The 19,404-nt window shown below is 40.5% G+C and overlaps 1 protein-coding gene across 14 annotated transcripts in view; it reads right to left on the reverse strand.

Moving 5' to 3' along the window:
• The window catches only part of FAN1 (FANCD2 and FANCI associated nuclease 1), a 32,561-nt gene extending 20,025 nt beyond the window's left edge, over positions 1 to 12,536 (reverse strand). For 4 of the 14 annotated variants that reach the window (XR_014313266.1, XR_014313267.1, XR_014313270.1 and 1 more), the window contains exons 1-4: positions 12,447 to 12,530; positions 10,198 to 11,613; positions 7,493 to 7,633; positions 4,861 to 5,062 (exon numbers count right to left, since the gene is read on the reverse strand). Coding sequence is in view for 7 of the 14 variants with exons in the window: in XM_082736613.1 (XP_082592739.1) it covers positions 4,861 to 5,062; positions 7,493 to 7,633; positions 10,198 to 11,452 (1,598 nt within the window). In the remaining 7 variants the exon portion in view is untranslated. Of the gene's footprint in view, positions 1 to 1,206; positions 2,908 to 3,998; positions 5,063 to 7,492; positions 7,634 to 10,197; positions 11,614 to 12,121 lie in introns of those variants that run through there. The other 10 variants (XR_014313269.1, XR_014313271.1, XM_082736615.1 and 7 more) reach the window with 5 other exon arrangements.
• Positions 12,537 to 19,404: the final 6,868 nt, after the last annotated feature.

The raw sequence follows: 19,404 nt of genomic DNA on the forward strand, positions 1-19,404 counted from the left end.
TAGGTAGCATTATTTTGTGCACCAAGAAGTAGTACCAAGATTTGGTGCTGTTCTGTGATTTGCAAAGTGGTCCAGAAACATCTCCACTCCAGGGTAACCTGAGAGGAAATTCAGTTTGATTCTGGATGCCTTCGAGGTAGACCTGGAAGTCTGAAATAAATTCAGAGCCACTTGGGCCCTCTGGCTCTTACAATTTGTATACCATCCAGAACAGGGTTTCTTAAATTTGGCACCACTGACATCTGGGCAGGATAATTTTTTTTTTTTTTTTAAAGAATTTACTTATTTACTTGACAGAGACAGAGATCACAAGTAGGCAGAGAGGCAGGCAGAGAGAAGAAGGGAAGCAGGCTCCCTGCCGAGCAGAAAGCCTGACTCGGGGCTCGATCCCAGGACCCTGAGATCAAGACCTGAGCTGAAGGCAGAGGCCTAAGACACTGAGCCACCCAGGTGCCCCAGGGCAGGATAATTCTTTGTGGGGAGGAGGGTGCTGTCCTGGGCATTACAGGACGCTCAGCAGCATCACTGGTCTCTACTCACTAAGCCAGCAGTACCCACTTCCCTCTTCATCAGGACAATCAAAGATGCCTCTAGACATTACCAGATGTTCCATGAAGGGCAAAGTAGCCCTCAGTTGCGAACCACTGGCCTAGTGGAAGACCTAACTTATCCCATCCATCCCAGCAGCTACTAACCCAAAAGCAGTGCTGCATCTCTAGGAGCGTTGCAGAAATCACTGCTGCTATCAGGTACGTGGGGGGACAGAAGTGAGATTCCTATCACACTATCATGAATTCAGAACCATTCATCTATACTGATATGAAGTGCCCACTTCTTCCACCTCCAGGTCTCTGAGTTCAGAGGGAACCATTAAACATAGTAAAATAAACAATGATTATCTACTGGGATTAAGGAAGTATAAATAATGTGCCTTTTTTTATTTCTTCATGATAACAACAGAGTATGATAACAAGGCACTGCCCTCCTGAGGGCTGTCAGAGACTCAGGTTCCACTGCTGGGCTCTACAACAAAATGCAGAAATAAAGTACAGTCCTGAAGGACAGAGATTTTAGTATAACTAAAATAGGCTTGAGAATGTTATGTTTCTAACAAGTCCAAAGTCAGGGATAAAAAAAAAAAAGTTAGCCTTATTTCTTTTATTTCTGTTTATATGCTTAGTGTTTATGCTGAAAGAGGGCTGCTAATTTTAATGTTCATTTACTTATAAAATGTTATATAAGGATAACATAAAATATTTAAATACAATTACAGAAAGGACTTAGAATACAGGATACAAAATCAATGTACAGAAATCTGTTGCATTTCTATACACCAATAATGAAGCAACAGAAAGATAAATTAAGAAAACAATCTCATTTGCAATTGCACCAGAAATAATAAGGTATCTAGGAATAAACCTAAACAAAGAGGTGAAAGACCTGTCATCTGAAAACTATAAAACAATGGTAAAAGAAAGTAAAGATGACACGAAGAAATGGAAAGGCATTCCATGCTCATGGAATGGAAGAAAAAATATGGTTAAAATGTCTATGCTACCCAAAGCAATCTGCACATTTAATGCAATCCCTGTCAAAATACTAATGGCATTTTCATAGAATTAGAATAAACAAGGCTAAAATTTGTATGGAACCATAGAAGACCCCAAATAGCCAAAGCAATCTTCAAAAAGAAAAGCAAAGCTGAAGGAATCACAATTCCAGACTTGAAGTTATATGACGAGGTTATGGTAATCAGTTATCTCTATAGCCAACATAAGGCTCGAACGCACAATCCAAAGATCAAGAATCCCACGCTCTACCAACTGAGCCAGCCAGGCACACTCAGAGCAGCAGTCATCAAACTCTATGGTGCCGGCACAAAAACAGACACATAGATCCATGGAACAGAACAGAAAATCCAGAAATGAATCCATAATTATATGGCCAAGTAATCTTCAATAAAGCAGGAAAGAATATGGGACCCCTGGGTGGCTCAGTCAGTTAAGCATCTACCTTCAGCTCAGGTCATGATCCTATGGTCCTGGAATCAAGTCCCATATCAGGTTCCTTGCTCAGCAGGGAGCCAGCTTCTTCCTTTGCCTGCCACTCCCCCTGCTTGTGCATGCGCTCTCTCTCTAACAAATAAATAAATAAAATCTTAAAAAAAAAAAAAAAAAGGCAGGAAAGAATATCCAATGAGAAAGAATGAGAACGGCAGCATCTTCAATAAATGATGTTGGGAAAACTGGACAGGAACATGCAGAAGAAGGAAACTGGATCACTTCCTTATACCACACACAAAAATAAATTTAAAATGGATTAAAGACCTAAATATGAGTCCGGAAACCAAAAAAAATCCCAGAGGAGAACATAGGCAGTAACCTCGTTGACATCGACTGTAGCGACTTCTTTCTAGATATGTCTCCAGAGGCAGGGAAACAAAACCAAAAATAAACTATTGGGACTTCATCAAGATAAAAAGTTTCTGCATAGAGAAGGAAATAACAAAACTAAAAGACAGCCTATAGGATGGGAGAAGATATTTGTAAATAACATATCCAATAAAGGATTAGTATCCAAAATATATAAAGAACTTACAAAGCTCAACACCCAAAAAACAAATAATCCAATTTAAAAAATGGGCAAGAAGACATGAACAGACATTTTTCCAAGGAAGACATCCAGATGGCCAAGAAACGTAAAAAAAGATGCTCATCATCACTCATCATCAGGGAAATGCAAATCAAAACTACAGTGAGATAGTACCTCGTACCTGTCAGAATAGCTAAAATCAACAACACAAGAAACAACAGGTACTGGTGAGGATACGGAGAAAAAGGCACCCTCTTGCAGTGTTAGTGGGAATGCAAAGTGATGCAGCCACTCTGGAAAACAGTATGGAAGTTCCTGAAAAAGTTAAAAATAGAACTACCTTATAATCCAGCAATTGCACTACTGGGTATTTACCCAAAGAATACAAAAATATTAATTCCAAGGGATACATGCACCCTGATGTGTACAGCAGCACTATTCACAGTAGCCAACTTATGGAAGCAGCCCAAGTGTCCATTAACTGATGAATGGATAAAGATATGGGGTGGGTGTGTGTGTGTGCGTGTGTGTGTGTAATAGAATATTATTAAGCCATTAAAAAAAACAATGAAATCTTGCCATTTGCAATGACATGGGTGGAGCCAGAGAATATTAAGTGAAATAAGTTGGAGAAAGACAAATTCCATATGATTTCACTCATATATGGCATTTAAGAAACAAAACAAACAAGTAAAGGGAAAAAAGAGAGAGAGAGAGAAAAATCAAGAAACAGACTTAATTCCAGAGAACAAACTGGTGGTTACGCAAGGGGAAGGGAGCATGGAGATGGGTTAAACAGGTGATGGGGAATAAGGAGGACACTGGTCATCGTGAGCACTGGGTATTGTACCCAAGTGCTGAATCACTATATTGTACACTTTAAGCTAATATAATACTGTATATTAATCGACTGGAACTAAAATAAAATTTTAATAAAAAAATTTAAAAAGAAAAGACTTTGGGGACATTTAACATACCAGAAAGATGAGGATTTTATAATCCTAAAGTCAACTAGCTATAAATAGATAATTAAAATATTTTTTTAAATCTATGGTATAAACTTTTTGAAGTGTTAGTAGTGACAATTTTCTTAATAATGCATGCCTCATCTATACGCATGTTTTATAAAGTACTAGTATTTGTAGTACCTTCCCAACAAAGATGGGCTCCTGGTACACAACAGCTCAAGTCACTTGAGCACATGCACATGTATGAAGGTATGTACATTCAGATATACACACAATATATTAGACAAAATAAATAACACTGACATTGTTTTAAAGTGTTTTCAACAGCATCACTCACTTCATCCTTAACAACTCAAGAACAGTGGATTCCTAGACTAAAATTAATATAGTTGTTTTTTATAGATAATGTGAGTAGAAGAAATAAATTCTCAAATTTACATCTTTCCCAAATTGAAACAGTTCAAAGTCTTCACAAAAGCAAAATAAATAGGGGCGCCTGGGTGGCTCAATGGGTTAAGCTTCTGCCTTCAGCTCAGGTCATGATCTCAGGGTCCTGGGATCGAGTTCCACATTGGGCTCTCAACTCAGCAGGGAGCCTGTTTCTTCTCTCTCTTCCTGCCTCTCTGCCTATTTGTGATCTCTCTCTCTCTGTCCAATAAATAAATACAATCTTTAAAAAAAAAAAAAGCAAAAGAAACAAACCACAGTTTCTGGTAAATTTTATGTCCTAGACTCAAGAAATATTGCATTTTGGGGCCTAGGTGGCTCAGTGAGTTAAAGCTTCTGCCTTCAGCTCAGGTCATGATCTCAGCGTTCTAGGATCGAGGCCCGAATCGGGCTCTCTCCTCGGTGGGGAGCGTGCTCCCCCCCCACCTCTCTGCACCTGCCTCTCTGCCTACTTGTGATCTCTGTCTGTCAAAAAAAAAAAAAAGTTGCATAGGAAGACTGACAGATTACACTTGAATAAAAAGTTGACTAAAGTAAGTATTTGACCTAATATATTACCCTTAAATCCTGTAGGAACAGTACTTGTAACTACATTTTTCTTGAATAATAAAATGAGAATTTACCAAATGCTTACTGCCTCCTTATTTTTCTTATTCCTAGATTATTACAAGAATTATTAATAATAAACCAAGAAAGAATCCAGACTATTGTTATACAGTTCTTCTGCCTTCTCAATCTAAATGCAAATGAAATAAGCAATTATAATCCAAAAAAAAGTACCATTTGTTATCATGAGTTAATCTGTGCTATCAACATTTTAAATGTTTTTTACTGTAACAATATCCAACAAAACCTTTTTAAAATCACTGCACCGACTCCAGGCTGATTCTTGCCCCAAGTGCAGACTGAAGGCTGTTTGGCCAGTTTGAGAAAGGTGTCCACCAGTTGCTGTTTCTGTCCGTTGGGATGCACCAAGTGAAAGGTCTTCGCCAGGGTTTTTAGTTCAGGAGCAGAAAGCAGTTCAAGCACTTCAGAGAGTTCTTGCAACTCAGACTCTGAAATGGATTTAAAAAAAAAAAAAAGGTTAAACATAGTTTTAAAGATTTTTACTGTTTTCTAGCTCTATTTAGTTTAAGAAGAATGAAGCTTAGTTAGATGCAAATATAATGATATTCTACCGCAGAAATGTAATTAGTAGGGGCACTGGTTGGCTCCATTGGTTAAGCTGTCCCACTCTTGCTTTCACCTCTGGTCACGATCTCAGGGTTGAGAGACTGAGCCCCGAATCAGGCTCTGCACTGGGCATGGAGCCTGCTTAAGATTCTTTCTCCTCCTCTCCCTACGCCCCACCCCCTTTCCTCTCTTAAAAAGAAACTATAATTAGTTTGACAAACCAATTATTACAGAACATGGAAAATGGTAGGTATCTCATAGAAGTTTATAGAACAGAATTTCTTACCAAGAAGTAAAGGATACTGAATAAAATAAAGATATATATGGATAGCTACTATGGATTGGACATCCTCTTAAAAAATTCACTGGTGTGGGGTGCCTGGGTGGCTCAGTGGGTTAAGCCTCTGCCTTCGGCTCAGGTCATGATCTCAGGGTCCTGGGATCGAGCCCCGCATCGGGCTCTCTGCTCAGCAGGGAGCCTGCTTCCCCATTTCTCTGCCTGCTTCTCTGTTTACTTGTGATCCCTGTCTGTCAAATAAAAAATAAAAATAAAAATAAAAAATTCACTGGTGTATTTGCTCTCTGATTACAAGGCCTCCAACCAGACCTCTCCCAAAGAGGTCAGGGAGTAAACTGACCATCAGCTCTGCTCCCCTCCCCACAGGCTCTGGCAGGACACCCCTTCAAGGGTTCACTCACTCAACACACATAGACATGTCTGCTATTATGGGAGCCAGACACCATGCGAGGCCTGGGATTCAGCTGAGTCATACCTGGCTGGTCTGCCTTCAAGGTGTTTACAGCTTAGAGCAGTGTCTTTTTCCTCCATTTAGTAACTACTTATGGGGTACACAATGCATGCTGAGGAACGTTCGATGGCCCGGTGCATACTACAATGAACAAACCACAACCACCTGGCCCACAAGGAGCTCACCTTGTATATATATAAGCAAGTATATATACATATACATATATATATATATATAAAATAAAAATATAAATATATATTCTTATATACTTATATTATATATAAGCAAGTATCTATGTCATGCCAGTAACGACTAGAAAGAAAAACAAAACTGAGCAAGGCAAAGCAAACATGGTGGGAGGGATGGCTGTATACACGGGGCAGTCAGGCAAATCTCTGAACAGGTGGTACAGAGTGAGCTAGAGGAAATGAGGGAGGGAGCGTGTGGCAGCAAGCACAAGGCTCTGTGAGGGGAGTGCACCGAGCACAAGGAAAAACACGGAGGTGGCCATGGCAGAGTGAGCAGGAAGGACAGCAGAGCTGGGGCCCAGGGGCCGTACAGATCAAGGGCAGGACTTGGACTTGACTTGCAACAGTGAACCACTGGGGTTCTGGTTTTGTTGCTTAAAGGTCATTTAAAGGTAAGTCAAGGCTCACCTGGCACGCCTGCCAAACTTGTAAATTTACGAATCTGCACCGAATCCACACCAAATCCTCACAGTCAGCTGAGGACAGAAGCTCCCACGTGGCCCTTAAGACACTGGCGTGTGGGAAACAGTGCTCCAAGCGGGGCCGTGTCCCGCTGCCCAGTCCCTCACATTCAAGCCTCTTCACCACGCCTCTCTGCCTTTGCCCCAGCCCCGCCACCTCACCTACCCTCTCCTTACCAACTGCTCTCCGCAACAAACTTCCACACTGAAACCATCGGGCTTTCGCCTGATTTGCTTGTTTCAGTCTAAACTGTCAGCAATTACCCAAGACTCCCATTCTCCCTCTGCCCACATTTCTGATACGATACTGCAATCAGTATGGGTAGGTGCTTAAGGAATGCCACTGACAAGAAGAGCAAGGCCATCCGTCTGTCTCCTCGGCTTAAATCAACGAACTTCTGAGGCAACCAACTCCAAAACTGTAAGAGCTGTATGTGTGTAGGAGTGGGTGGATGGAGATTCTAGAAGTAGTATTAGCTGCAAACAAGCCAGCTTTATTCTCTCACAAAGATGAGCCATCTGAATAAGTCAGACCTGCTGGAAGGTGAGAGCTGAGGAGGGAGGAGTTTCTTCGGTGGCCCATGGCCATGTGGCTCTCCAAAGGGGACTTTATCATCCTAAACATGAGACAGTCAAGAAAACAACAGTAGTCTTCACCCAGGCTAAGAATGGCTTTAACATGAATAATTTGTCCTCAGGTTAAAAACTCAATTTACAAACAAAACAAAATAAAAACAATTACTATTTACCAGGCACCAAGCAGGAGAGGATACCATACTGGTATCACCATTATTCTGTAGAACTTAGCTCTTCATGTCCTATTTTCATTTTACATTTTCTTTGACCAACCATACCTGTCTGCAGAAAGCCTGCTTGCTGCAATTCTCCAATCACAGGTGTTAGGTCCGGGGCAATCTCTTCATATTCTAATTTATTCATCTTAATCCAGCTGAATTTACGTTGAAAAAGTCTTACATATAACTTCTGAGCACTATCTGGAATAAAGTTAAGAAAAAATGATGAAAAATATTAGCACTCTTCTCAAAACAACCACTATTCATGTTTTGAAATTGAGTGTAAAAGTAAAACATATTCTATTAAAAATAACACTTATGCCGAGGCACCTGGGTGGCTCAGTCCGTTAAGCATCTGACTCTTGGTTTCCGCTCAGGTCATGATTTCACGGATCATGAGATTAAGCCCTGCATCGGGCTCCCTGGGTAGTCTCCTTGAGAGTCTCCCCTTGTGTTTCCCCTCACCTTACATGCATGCTTGTGCTCTCTATATGTAATAAATAAAACACATCTTAAAAAAATACAGGGGCGCCTGGGTGGCTCAGTGGGTTCAAGCCTCTGCCTTCGGCTCAGGTCATGATCCCAAGGTCCTGGGATCGAGCCCCATATTGGGCTGTCTGCTCTGCAGGGAGCCTGCTGCCTCTTCTCTCTCTGCCTACTTGTGATCTCTGTCAAATAAATAGATGAAATCTTAAAAAAAAAAAAAAAAAAAAAAAAAACATACATTTTATGCTTACTCAAACTGATCTTCCAAGAAAACATTTTTCTTCCTTTGGAAAATAAAATTTACTTCAAATAGAAGTCCTCATGGAGACATCTCCGTCTTGTGTACCTGTCAGCACAGGACAGGAAGAGCATCCAGGGTAGGAAGCCTTGGGCCACCTCTGCCACTTCTGAATTATACGAGTCTATGAACTTCAATGAGACTCCATTTTCTCTTCTGTTAGAAAAGGGGGGGACTGGGGCAGTAACACCATCTTCCTTTCAAAGTTGGTGAAAAGATTAAAAAAAAAAAAAGATGAGGTAAGGGTGCCTGGGTTTCTCAGTGGGTTAAGTTAAGCCTCTGCTTTCTGCTCAGGTCATGATCTCAGGGTCCTGAGATAGAGCCCCGGGTCCTGCTCGGCAGGGAGCCTGCTTCTTCCTCTTTCTCTGCCTGCCTCTCTGCCTACTTGTGGTCTCTTTCTGTCAAATAAACAAACAAAATCTAAAAAAAAAAAATGAGGTATTCAATGATTGGTGGATCAACCACTAAAAAGTTCCAATACTGATAATGATGATTGGCCATTTCAAAACTTCAAAGAACCAGGTTTCCCCATTTCCCACCACCACCATTGTTCCTCCCTCAGAGAAGCCCTACCCAAAACTCTAGTTATTCTGTTCTCTGCTTTCAGTTCACTATGCATGATTCTATTGTTGGCTGAATATAATCTGAAAAGATTTTCAAAGTATGCGTAGCTTTGGTAAGGTAGCCATCCCTAACTCAGTGATCCTGGTAAAGTTATTTAATTAACCTGGTGAGTTTTCCTGTTACCAGGATTATCTTTAAATTTCTGCCAATTCTAAAATGGTATAACTATACTTCTTAAATCTTCAATTTTCCCCCCTTTTTTTCTTTAAAGAGGCAAGCTCTTATTACCTATACTTATTTTCACACAGAGACATTGCAAATGGTATCTGTGGGAGCCATACACAAGAATCCACAGAACTTGCACTAGGGAAACTATTTGTACTTCTCCGTCACACAGAAGCACAGAGCCATGGACCACTCAAACACTCACATGAATGTAACCAGCACCGACCACATTGATAGAAGAGTCAATGTGGTTATCATTTATGTCCATGTTCTGGTGAGGACTGCACAAGCAGAGATGGGGGGCTATGTAGATAATTTATGCAACACTGCCCAGATAAGTATCACTCACACATTAAAAAGTAATACAAAGTCTGTAATTCCATTGTGCTTACTTAAAACAAAAATCCTTCTCTTGAACCTTACTGGTAATGTTTCAGGTATTTTTTTTTTTTTTTTTAACTCAACTGGAGTCAGATCTGACTACAAATTATGAGAGATCAGTGTAGCCCCCAAATAAGCTTTTCCTACCTCAAAGGGGACTCAGTTCCATAAAGCCATCATGGCCCTTTGGATTAACAGTACAAGGGTGGTTTTTGCTCCAAATCTGCACTACCGGCTTGGAGCCACCACTGGCTGCCAAGGAACTGAGCCATAGACCAATATTTTTAAATGCACCAAATTAGCCTGAAAGTTTCCAATTCCTCCTCACCCTGACCTTAAAGGGCAGAGCCCAGAAACCTAGCATATTATTGGAGGAAAAAAATATGCCTTGGTGTGTTCTTTCCTGTATTTTATTTCATTTTTGAGAAAATGGTTAAGTGAAAACAACAGAACCACCTCAGTTCATCTTGATTACATGCTCAGAATGCAAAGTACACTCTTCTAAATCACTGTATTTTTTTTTCTTAACGTGGAAAAGGCTGTTTTACAAGCATCAAATATACACACAAAGGAAAAACAGCTGCTTCCATTACAACCAAAGTGCAGCTTGTAAGGAGAGGCTACTGCAGAAGCACATACAAAATCCTGTCTTTTTCATGCATATTCTTCTCAAGCCTTGTAGCTGGCTGAGTCCCAGGAGTATTCCCAGAGGACTCACAGAACCACACTGACTCCTTGTGGTCATGAGTACTGCCCACATCAGAACAGTAAATGGAAAACAAAAACTTGAAAGCACACAAGGTTAAGATACCTGATAACTGACAAAATTTAGTTACAATTTCCTTCTCATGTTCATCAAAGAGCATCCTATCCTCTTCGTTCTCAAAGACAGCTTTCAGCACCACCAGGAAACTCCGAAGGTAGTAAGGATGTCTGGGTGGTACCGTAATCATTTTATCAGGAACATCACATCTTGACCCCTGCTCCGAAGGAATTCTGCAAGTGATTTCATTCTTTAAGTCACCGTCACCTTCCAGAAGGCCCTGGGGGTTACAACCTTTAGAGTCATCCTGTGTAGAACTGTGAGATTCTGCCTCCCAATCTGACAATTGTGTTTTAGGTTCTGAAGCAGCAGTCATTTTTACTTCTTCACAACTACCTGCCTCACATTTTTCAACATCTTTTCCGTCTATTCCTGTGATAGTCTCCCACTCAAGACTGTCCTCTGAAGTAGACCCCAATGGATTCCCAAGAGTTAAATCTGGTGAAAACAACACAGAAGCGTTATCTGAGAAGGCAGGGGTGAGGGGTGATCTCCCACATTCCTGGGTAGCATTTTGGCTTTCAGCTTCCAGTGTTTTAGTGCCTTCTACAGTATGTTCCTGAGTTCTCTGTTCATTAAAAGAGTCACAGGTAAACATGTTCTCCTTTTGAGAACTGTTCTCCAAAATTTCATCCTTGTCCTCTGTCTCTGAACAGTTATAAACTGGGCTCCTAACCACTGTGGATGGGGGACTCTGTGGACTCTTACTGGCAAATTCCTCATTCTTCTTACATATTGATCTTTTAGCTTCTGTGTATCTTCTGGACAATTTAGATGACAGGCTTCCCAGAGTAATGACTTTCACATTATGATGTCTCAGCTGATCTTGAGTTTTGCACACCAAGTCATTATTATTTTTAAAGTAGGGGCTGGTCTGCTGTTTTATGCCCGTTTTTGCTGAACCACTTTGGTCAGGGGTTAAACTTGTCTTTGATGGTGACAACTTTTCTGGCGTTACATCTTCTAAGACTGTATGGGCTGAATTTACTGAGGATGCAATTGAATTCGTTAAGCCAACCTGCCTCAGATCAACTGGAATGATGTCACCACTGTTACAATTTTCATCGAGATGCCGGTTTAAGTCGAATCTTGGCACCATTTTACTACAAATGGGGCAGGCAAGTTTAGCAGGTGGGACATTGTTAAAAAATGAAATAATAGAGTTACATGCATTTTTTTTAGTTTTACTGACTGATAAACTTCTACGAGCTCTTTTCTTGGCAGGAGATTTCCCTTCTGACATAATGAGTATTAGAAAAACGGGGTGTTTCCGGTAAGAAAACCCAGGATTTCACTGCAGAGTGCCAGCACCTGTATACTCTTACTTCCCTGACTTGAAAAAATAACAAGTGGGATTCTAATCCTATTTGACTTCATGTTTCTCATTTAGTCAATTTCTTCTTCCTACAAAATAAAACACACGTGGATTAAAAACACTTATGAATTCAACAGAGTGGGCAAAGTAAAACATGGCAATGGCAGTATCCCTTGAGGTAAGGAAAATCCTGGGCTTGGGACAGAAGACCAGGGCCCTAATCCCGGGTCTACATGCAATATCGGTGTGTCCCTGAGCCATAAAATGACCAGCGCTGCGCTCCGCAGGCATAACTTCTGAGACTTCTTACGCTCTAAAATTACCCATTTTTTTTTAAGGTGGAAATCTATTACAGATCCCCCCCACCTTTTTTTTTAGATTATTTATTTATTTATTTGACAGAGAGAAAGATCACAGGTAGGCAAAGAGGCAGGCAGAGGGGGGGGGGGGTTAGCAGGCTCCCTGCTGAGCAGAGAGCCCGATGCGGGGCTCGATCCCAGGACCCTGAGATCATGACCTGAGCCGAAAGCAGAGGCTTAACCCACTGAGCCACCCAGGTGCCCCCAGATCCCTTTTTAAAACCATTGCATCAGTAACCTTTTCCGAGAGAGACAATGCCTATCTGCACGATCCCGGAGTCAATTCGGGCTCACAGGCCCGTACAGAGGAACCCTGCAAGTCGCGGGCATCCCGTCAACACGCGTGGGGCCCCCAGCGCAGCTTCAGCCACCGAACTTCTGAGGCTCTGGGGAGCACCGCCGGCCCTTCCCCGCTGGGACCGCGTGCGCGCACCTGGGACCCGCACCTGGGACTCGCACCTGGGCTCCGCCACCACACCCGCCAGCCCTTCCTCTCTCCTCCGCCCTCCCCGCCCCGCCGCCTCCAGCAGCCCGCGCGAATCCCTCGAGCCAGCAGCGCCCACCAGAAAGTCAGCCCGCGACCCCGGCGGGCCGCCCCGCGCTTCCCACGGAGCTCCGCGCGCTCAGGCATTCCCAGCCGATCCCCGCGTCTCGGCTCGCCACAGGCTCGGCAAGTAGAGGCCCGAGTGATCGATCCTCCTCTCTTCCATATTAATGGTTTTCCCCCATCCAGAGTAGCGGATGCTGGCTGAGCCGTCCGGGGCGACCCGGTGCACCTCCTCCAGCACACCTGGAGACCCCTCCCTGCACGTGCACTCGGAGGGAACCCCTGTCCCGAGTCTTTGGGAAAGTGGCCTAGGGGGACGAGTAGGGGGCGCGCTCAGTGTCAGGGCGAAGCGGGCTCCTGTGAGCAGATGCACGCGGGGGCTCCACTGACCCCACGCCCGCGAGTCCACGTGGAAGGCTTAGCGGTGCGCTTGACTTTCCCTAAGATGTGCTGCTCGCCGCCTTGCTACAGTAGATGTGAATAACCTCAAGAGCAAAGAAACAATAAAATGCAGCCAACTAGTTAGGGAGTAGGGAGTGTGGGGTATTGATTATTTCTGTTTTTCATATGGTTTAATTGTGAAGTTATATAGTTTAGTGTATAATAATGGCTGCTTAACAATGGACCTTTTAAACTGAAACAGAAGGTGTATCACTCAGCTCTTGAGCACTGATACCAGCTGGTTCCAGCATCCCCATGATTGATTCTGAATGAATGTTCGCTTCCTGGGGGCAGGGGCTACGCGTTGCCCTTTGCCAGTGCTTGCAACAGTAGCCAGCACGGTGTAATTACAATCAGGATGCCAGCGTGGCCAGGTGCTTCTTCTGGATCTCAGGCTTCTGGTTGTATCCTCACATGGTGGAAGGGGCTAGGGAGCCCTCTAAGGTCTGCTTTCTAAGAGCACTAATCGCATTGAAATGGGCTCCTCTCATGATCTAATCACATGGTAACGGCCCCACCTCCTAGTACCATTACATTGAAGGTTAGCATTTCAGCATGAATTTGGGCAGGAGGGGTGGGGCATATGCAAACGTTAAAACCATGGCAACATGTAAGTTTGAAATGCCAATCAGACATCATTGTTGTGGATGAAGACACTTGAATTTATTAATTAAATCAGGTCAGGAAATAAAAATTCAGGAATCATCAGGCTTTATATGGTATCAATATATGACACCACAAAGTGAATACAAATAGAGAATTAAAAGGTTAGGAAGACTGAATGGCACAATAAAAAGAAGGGAGATGAGAGTGAGCCAGTAGAGGAGTCTGAGAAGTTACCAGTGAGGAAGAAGGCCAACAGCTGGCATCCAGAAAACTAGGTGAATGATGTGTGGTAAGGATGAGGCGGGGCTGGTTTTCAGATGCAACTCAAACAGAAGATGAGTATTGAGGACAACCATTAGATCTAGCAATGTGGAGGCATTTGGTAACTTTGACAAAAGCTATTACTGTGAAACAGTGGGATGATTGAATAGGATTCAAGAAAGATGGGGAGAAAGGAATTGGAGACAATACAGGGACCAATTCAAAACCCAAATTGGTATGAAGATTATTTTAAGCTGAAGGCATTTGGGATACAGAAAGAAGCCTTCTTGGAGCTTCCCTTATCTGACTAAAATCAACTTCTAGGAAATAACACTGCCATAAGTTCCCTCTTTGGGGGGGGAGTGGGGACTGGGATTTTATTACCAGGAAGGAGACCTAGAGAATATCTACTATAAATTCCCTCTCCAGGGAAATCTTAAAGCCACAAAAATGCATGAACACCTGCATGAACAACCATTATCACAGACTTTCTTATCTCCCATTTGTTCTTCTAGAAACCCATGTACTCCTCCCCAAAGACCTTTTCTACCCCTTTCCTTTCCTACTAACTTTAACCATCTATCAAGCTACTTCTTTTGTAAGCTCCCATAAGTAAATGAATAATTTTTCCTGTTTTCCTGTTCATCTTCTTTTGTCAGTTTAATTCACAGGCCCCTAGGCACTAAATCTAAGAGGGTTGAGGAAAAGTTCTTCCTGACAACAGAAGTGTAGACTTAAACAGGTTTTGTAGTGAAGGAAAGCAGAGAGGTATAGCAGAGCTGAAAGAGGAGGTGGGTCTAAGAGTTTTGTTTATTTAAGATGGAAAAAATAACCGTATGTTTATATGTTGATAGAAACATTCAGATAGGTCAAATCTGAAGCAGAGAGAGAAAGACTTGCTGGAGTAATATTCTTAGGTAGGTGAGAGGATGGGATATAGTTCACAAGGGAAGGGGTTGCCCAAGTAATGAAATAAGCATAGCACAAGAAAATCCAAACTATTTATGGGAATGCAATAAATCCAGTCCCCAACATAGTAAATGTTGTAGGTTACTGAGGGAAATCTGACTATTGAATAAATGGCTCTTGAGAATAAGTTACCTATGTGGAAAAGTGAAATTGGATATCTACCTCACACCAAATAAATACAAAGATTAAGGGTAACTAGATTAACAACTGAAAAACAAAACTTCAAAACTTTTAGAATAATAGACATTCCTCGAGAGATATCGGGTTTGGTTGCAGACCACAATAAAGTGAGTATCACAATAAAGCAAATCAAATGAATTTTTGGTTTCTCAGTGCATATAAAAATTATGTTTATACTACACTGCAGTCCATTAAGTGTGCAACAGCATTATGTCTAAAAAAACCACCACCCTATGTATATGACTTAATTTAAAAATAACTTAGGTAGGGATAGGGTGGTTGTGTTACGGACAATGGGGAGGGTATGTGCTATGGTGAATGCTGTGAAATGTGTAAGACTGATGATGCACAGATATGTACCCCTGGGGCAAATAATACATTATATGTTAATAAAAATAATTTTTTAAAAAGTATTTTACAGTTTAAAAAAAATAAAAATACTTTGTTAAAAAATACTATCATCTGAGCTTTCAGCAAATCACTGATCACAGGTCACTTTAAATAAAATCATGAAATAATAATAAATACAATCATGAAAAAGTTTGAAGTATTGCAAAAATTACCATAATGTGATCCAGAGGCATCAAATGAGCAAATGCTATTGGAAAAATTGTGCCTGTAGACTTGCTCAACACAGGGTTGCCATAAATGCAGTATCTGTAGGGGCGCCTGGGTGGCTCAGTGGGTTAAAGCCTCTGCCTTAGGCTCTGCTCATGATCCCAGGGTCCTGGGATTGAGCCCCACATCTGGCTCTCTGCTCAACAGGGAGGCTGCTTCCCTTCCTCTCTCTGCCTACCTCTCTGCCTACCTGTGGTCTCTGTCTGTCAAATAAATAAATAAAATCTTTAAAAGAAAAAAAATGCAGTATCTGTAAAAAACACAGTACCTGCAAAACACAATAAAGTGAAGTACAATAACATGAGATATTTATTATCTTGAAGGTATTATAGGATTCTTTTAAATAAGAGAAAAAGTGCTACCATAAAATAAGAGATTGACAAACTCAACTAGAGTTAAATTAAAAACTTCCTAGAATGGCTTTGTAGCTTGTATTTTATTGGGCTAAAAATCTTGCAGATCACAAGTATAAACAATGTAAAAATTACAAACAATATAAAAATTACAGAAACAAATGTTTCATTATAATTTTAAATTATAAACAATTATAAAGTGTAAGAAAAATAGTCTATTTGAAAACTTTGGAGAATGATCAAAAGTAGGCAGAAACTGGAGGGTCAGTAACAAAAATAGTAACAATGCATCATAGGATTTTAACATACCTAGATGAATTACAAATGACAACAATAGCAAAAAGAATGAGATGGTAAATGTAAATATATCGCTACAAAGGTCGATCTTATCTGAAGTGGTAAAATATTAACTCTAAGTAGACAGTGTTATGTTAAAGATGCATACTGTAATTCCTAAACAACTGAACATCAATACAATGGAGAGCTAATACATGGAGAAATATTCCTTGATATTCCTAGAGTATCAACACATTTGATTTTAAAAGCAAAAGAGGAAGAGAGAATAATTAGGAAAGACGAAGAGAAAATAAATAGCAAAATGGTAAAACCAAGTACAACAAAACCAATAATTACATTAAATATGCATGGACTAGGGGCGCCTGGGTGGCTCAGTGGTTTGGGCTGCTACCTTCGGCTCAGGTCATGATCTCAGGGTCCTGGGATCGAGCTCCGCATCGGGCTCTCAGCCCCGCATCGGGCTCTCTGCTTTTTCTCTCTCTCTGCCTGGCTCTCTGCCTACTTGTGATCTCTGTCAAATAAATAAATAAATAAATAAATAAATAAAATCTTTAAAAAAAAAATATGCATGGACTAAATCTTCAATTGAAAGACAGAACCAGGGGCACCTGGGTGTCCTTGGTTAAGCATCTGACTTCAGCTCAGGTAGTGACCCCAGGGTCCTGGAGTAGCTTGCCTCAGGCTGCCTGCTCACCGGGGAATCTGCTTCTCCCTCTGTTCCTCCCACTCCCGTGCTCATGCTGTCTCTCTCTCAAATAAATAAATAAATAAATAAAATATTAAACAAACAAACAAACAAAAGACAGAACTTGTCAGATTAGACTTAAAAAGCAATTCCTAACTATGTGATATAGCTAAGAGTCACAGGCAACTGAAAAGTAAGAAAATGGAAAATAATATAATATTCAAACAAAAATCAAATGAGCTCTAGTATTATATTGAAAATAGACTCCAAGACAGGGAGTACTACCAGAGAAAAAGAGGTCATTTTATAATCAAAAGGATCAATTTGTGAGAAAGACATGAAAATCATAAATGGGTATATACCTAATAGGTCTTCAAAATACATGAAGCAAAAACTGATACAATTACAAGAAGAGAAAAATCCACAATCATAATTAGGAAATTTATATGCTTTCTCTAATTGACAGACCTAAACAAACAAAAATCTGTAAGGATACATAATAACTGAACAAAAATACCAAAGTTTTGGACTAACTGAAATACAGAACACTATTAAACAACCGATGGACACACATTTTTTCCTTTTCCTAGTGGTATAAGTTTACTAATTCTGAAAACTACTTGTATATTCTAGGCTTGAGTAAATGAATAAATATACTAAAGATAATAGGAGCAAGATTTCTCACTGTTGGAAAAGGCATTACAAATATGGAAAGAGTGAATACTAGAATTTAATCTGCAGGGGTATTGGATTAGAATTGTAGGTTTTGGTATGCACTCATGTATAGAATATAACACACACACACACACACACACACACATACCACAACCACAGTTTTCTGGGTCTGGCGAGTGGGGCTAGTGGCAACAGTAGCAATGAGCACATTTAGCACCTACATCTGTTTCAAAATACCATTCTCCAAGAGGAACCAGGGTTCTGTGGAAAAATGGCCAATTCCAGGGAACAGACGGGATAAGCCTGGCACACTGGTTAGGAGCAGAGAATAAGTAAGTGCTCAGAGAATAATGGGAACATAACAGAACTCAAAAATTAGTTTGAAGGGCCTTCCGCTGTACTGGCCTGGGACAGCTAGAAAATCAAAATTCATAATAAAAGGATTAAAAAACTCTGAGTAATATAAAAATCAGTCAATACTTAAATAAAAAGAAGGGAAAACTTCCCTTACAGAATGCCAAATAATAGATATAGAAGAAATTAAGTTAGAAAATCATCAGTGGGTGCCAAACTGAAACATGATATTCAGAGGTTCAAAGTATCTCCTTAACATTACTAAGTAAAAAGGACAAGCAGTAACTTTATAGTGGGGAAACCTGGTGGTCATCACCATAACATGAAATGTTTTCATCACCAGCTTCACAGAAACAAATGGATTATCCTGACCTCTGTATTTGAGGTACTAAAGACACACCTCTGCTTTGGCTTTCCTGCCAAAGATGTATAACCTCAATCTATTCCTGGGAAAACAGACGAATCCAATTTTGTGAGACAGTCTATATAAGTGGCCCTATACCGCAAAAATGTTAGTCAAGACAAAGAAAGGCTCAGGAATTGGAAACTACACAGACATAACACCTAAATACAACGAGGAATCTTAGAATTACTTGATCCTGGACCAGGGGAAAAGAGCTAGAAAGGACATTACTGGGACTATCAACAAAATTTGAATAGGGACTATGGACTAATAGCATCCTATTGATGTTAAATTTCCTGATTTATATATATATAAATCAGGAAATTTTTATATATATATATATATATTTTTATATATACACACACACACCAAAATTGTATATATATAATTTGGTAATTATACTGCAGCTCTATGTAAATATTTGTATTCTTAGGAAATAGAGACTGAAGTATTTAGGGGAAAGGGCCACAATGTCTCTAACTTCCTCTTAAAATGTTCAGAAAAAAACAAGGTTCATAAAGCAAATGGAGCTAAACTTCCTGGAATTTTTCTGCAAAAATTGTATATAAATTTTGATATTTATTTTATATTTTTTATATTTATGTATCTTTTATGTAAATTTTAAAATATAAAAAAAAACTAGCTAAAAATGAGACAGAACACAAGAAAATGCTCCATCTCATTAGCAGACAGATAAATTAAATACCACACAGGTATGTCATTTTATATCCAGCAGAAAGGCACAGCATTTTTTAAATCTTGCTAATGCCAAGTCTGACAAGGATATGATTAAGTGCAAGCTTGTACAACTACTTTGAAAAACAAGACGGCCGTAAACTTCTGTCTGCACTTTCTACCCAGTAACTCTACTTTGAAGGGCGTTAGAGGCTGGAGCCTAAGAGTGACAGTGTGTGGGAACAGGATGTTCAAAATGGCATTATTCCTAATAGTATAAAACAAAACAAGTATCTTCACAAGACAGGGTAAATAAAATCGTGATAGATGCATACGATACTATGTGGCAGTAAAAATGAATAGCATTATGGAGGAATGAGGGAAATCAAGAGTGAAAAAGCAAGCCATAGGTGAGTGCCTAGTGTTCTATTTTCATGAAATTAAAGTACTAGTAAAC

Source organism: Mustela nivalis, assembly GCF_964662115.1.
Source record: "Mustela nivalis genome assembly, chromosome: 6".
Taxonomy (NCBI): Eukaryota; Metazoa; Chordata; class Mammalia; order Carnivora; family Mustelidae; genus Mustela; species Mustela nivalis.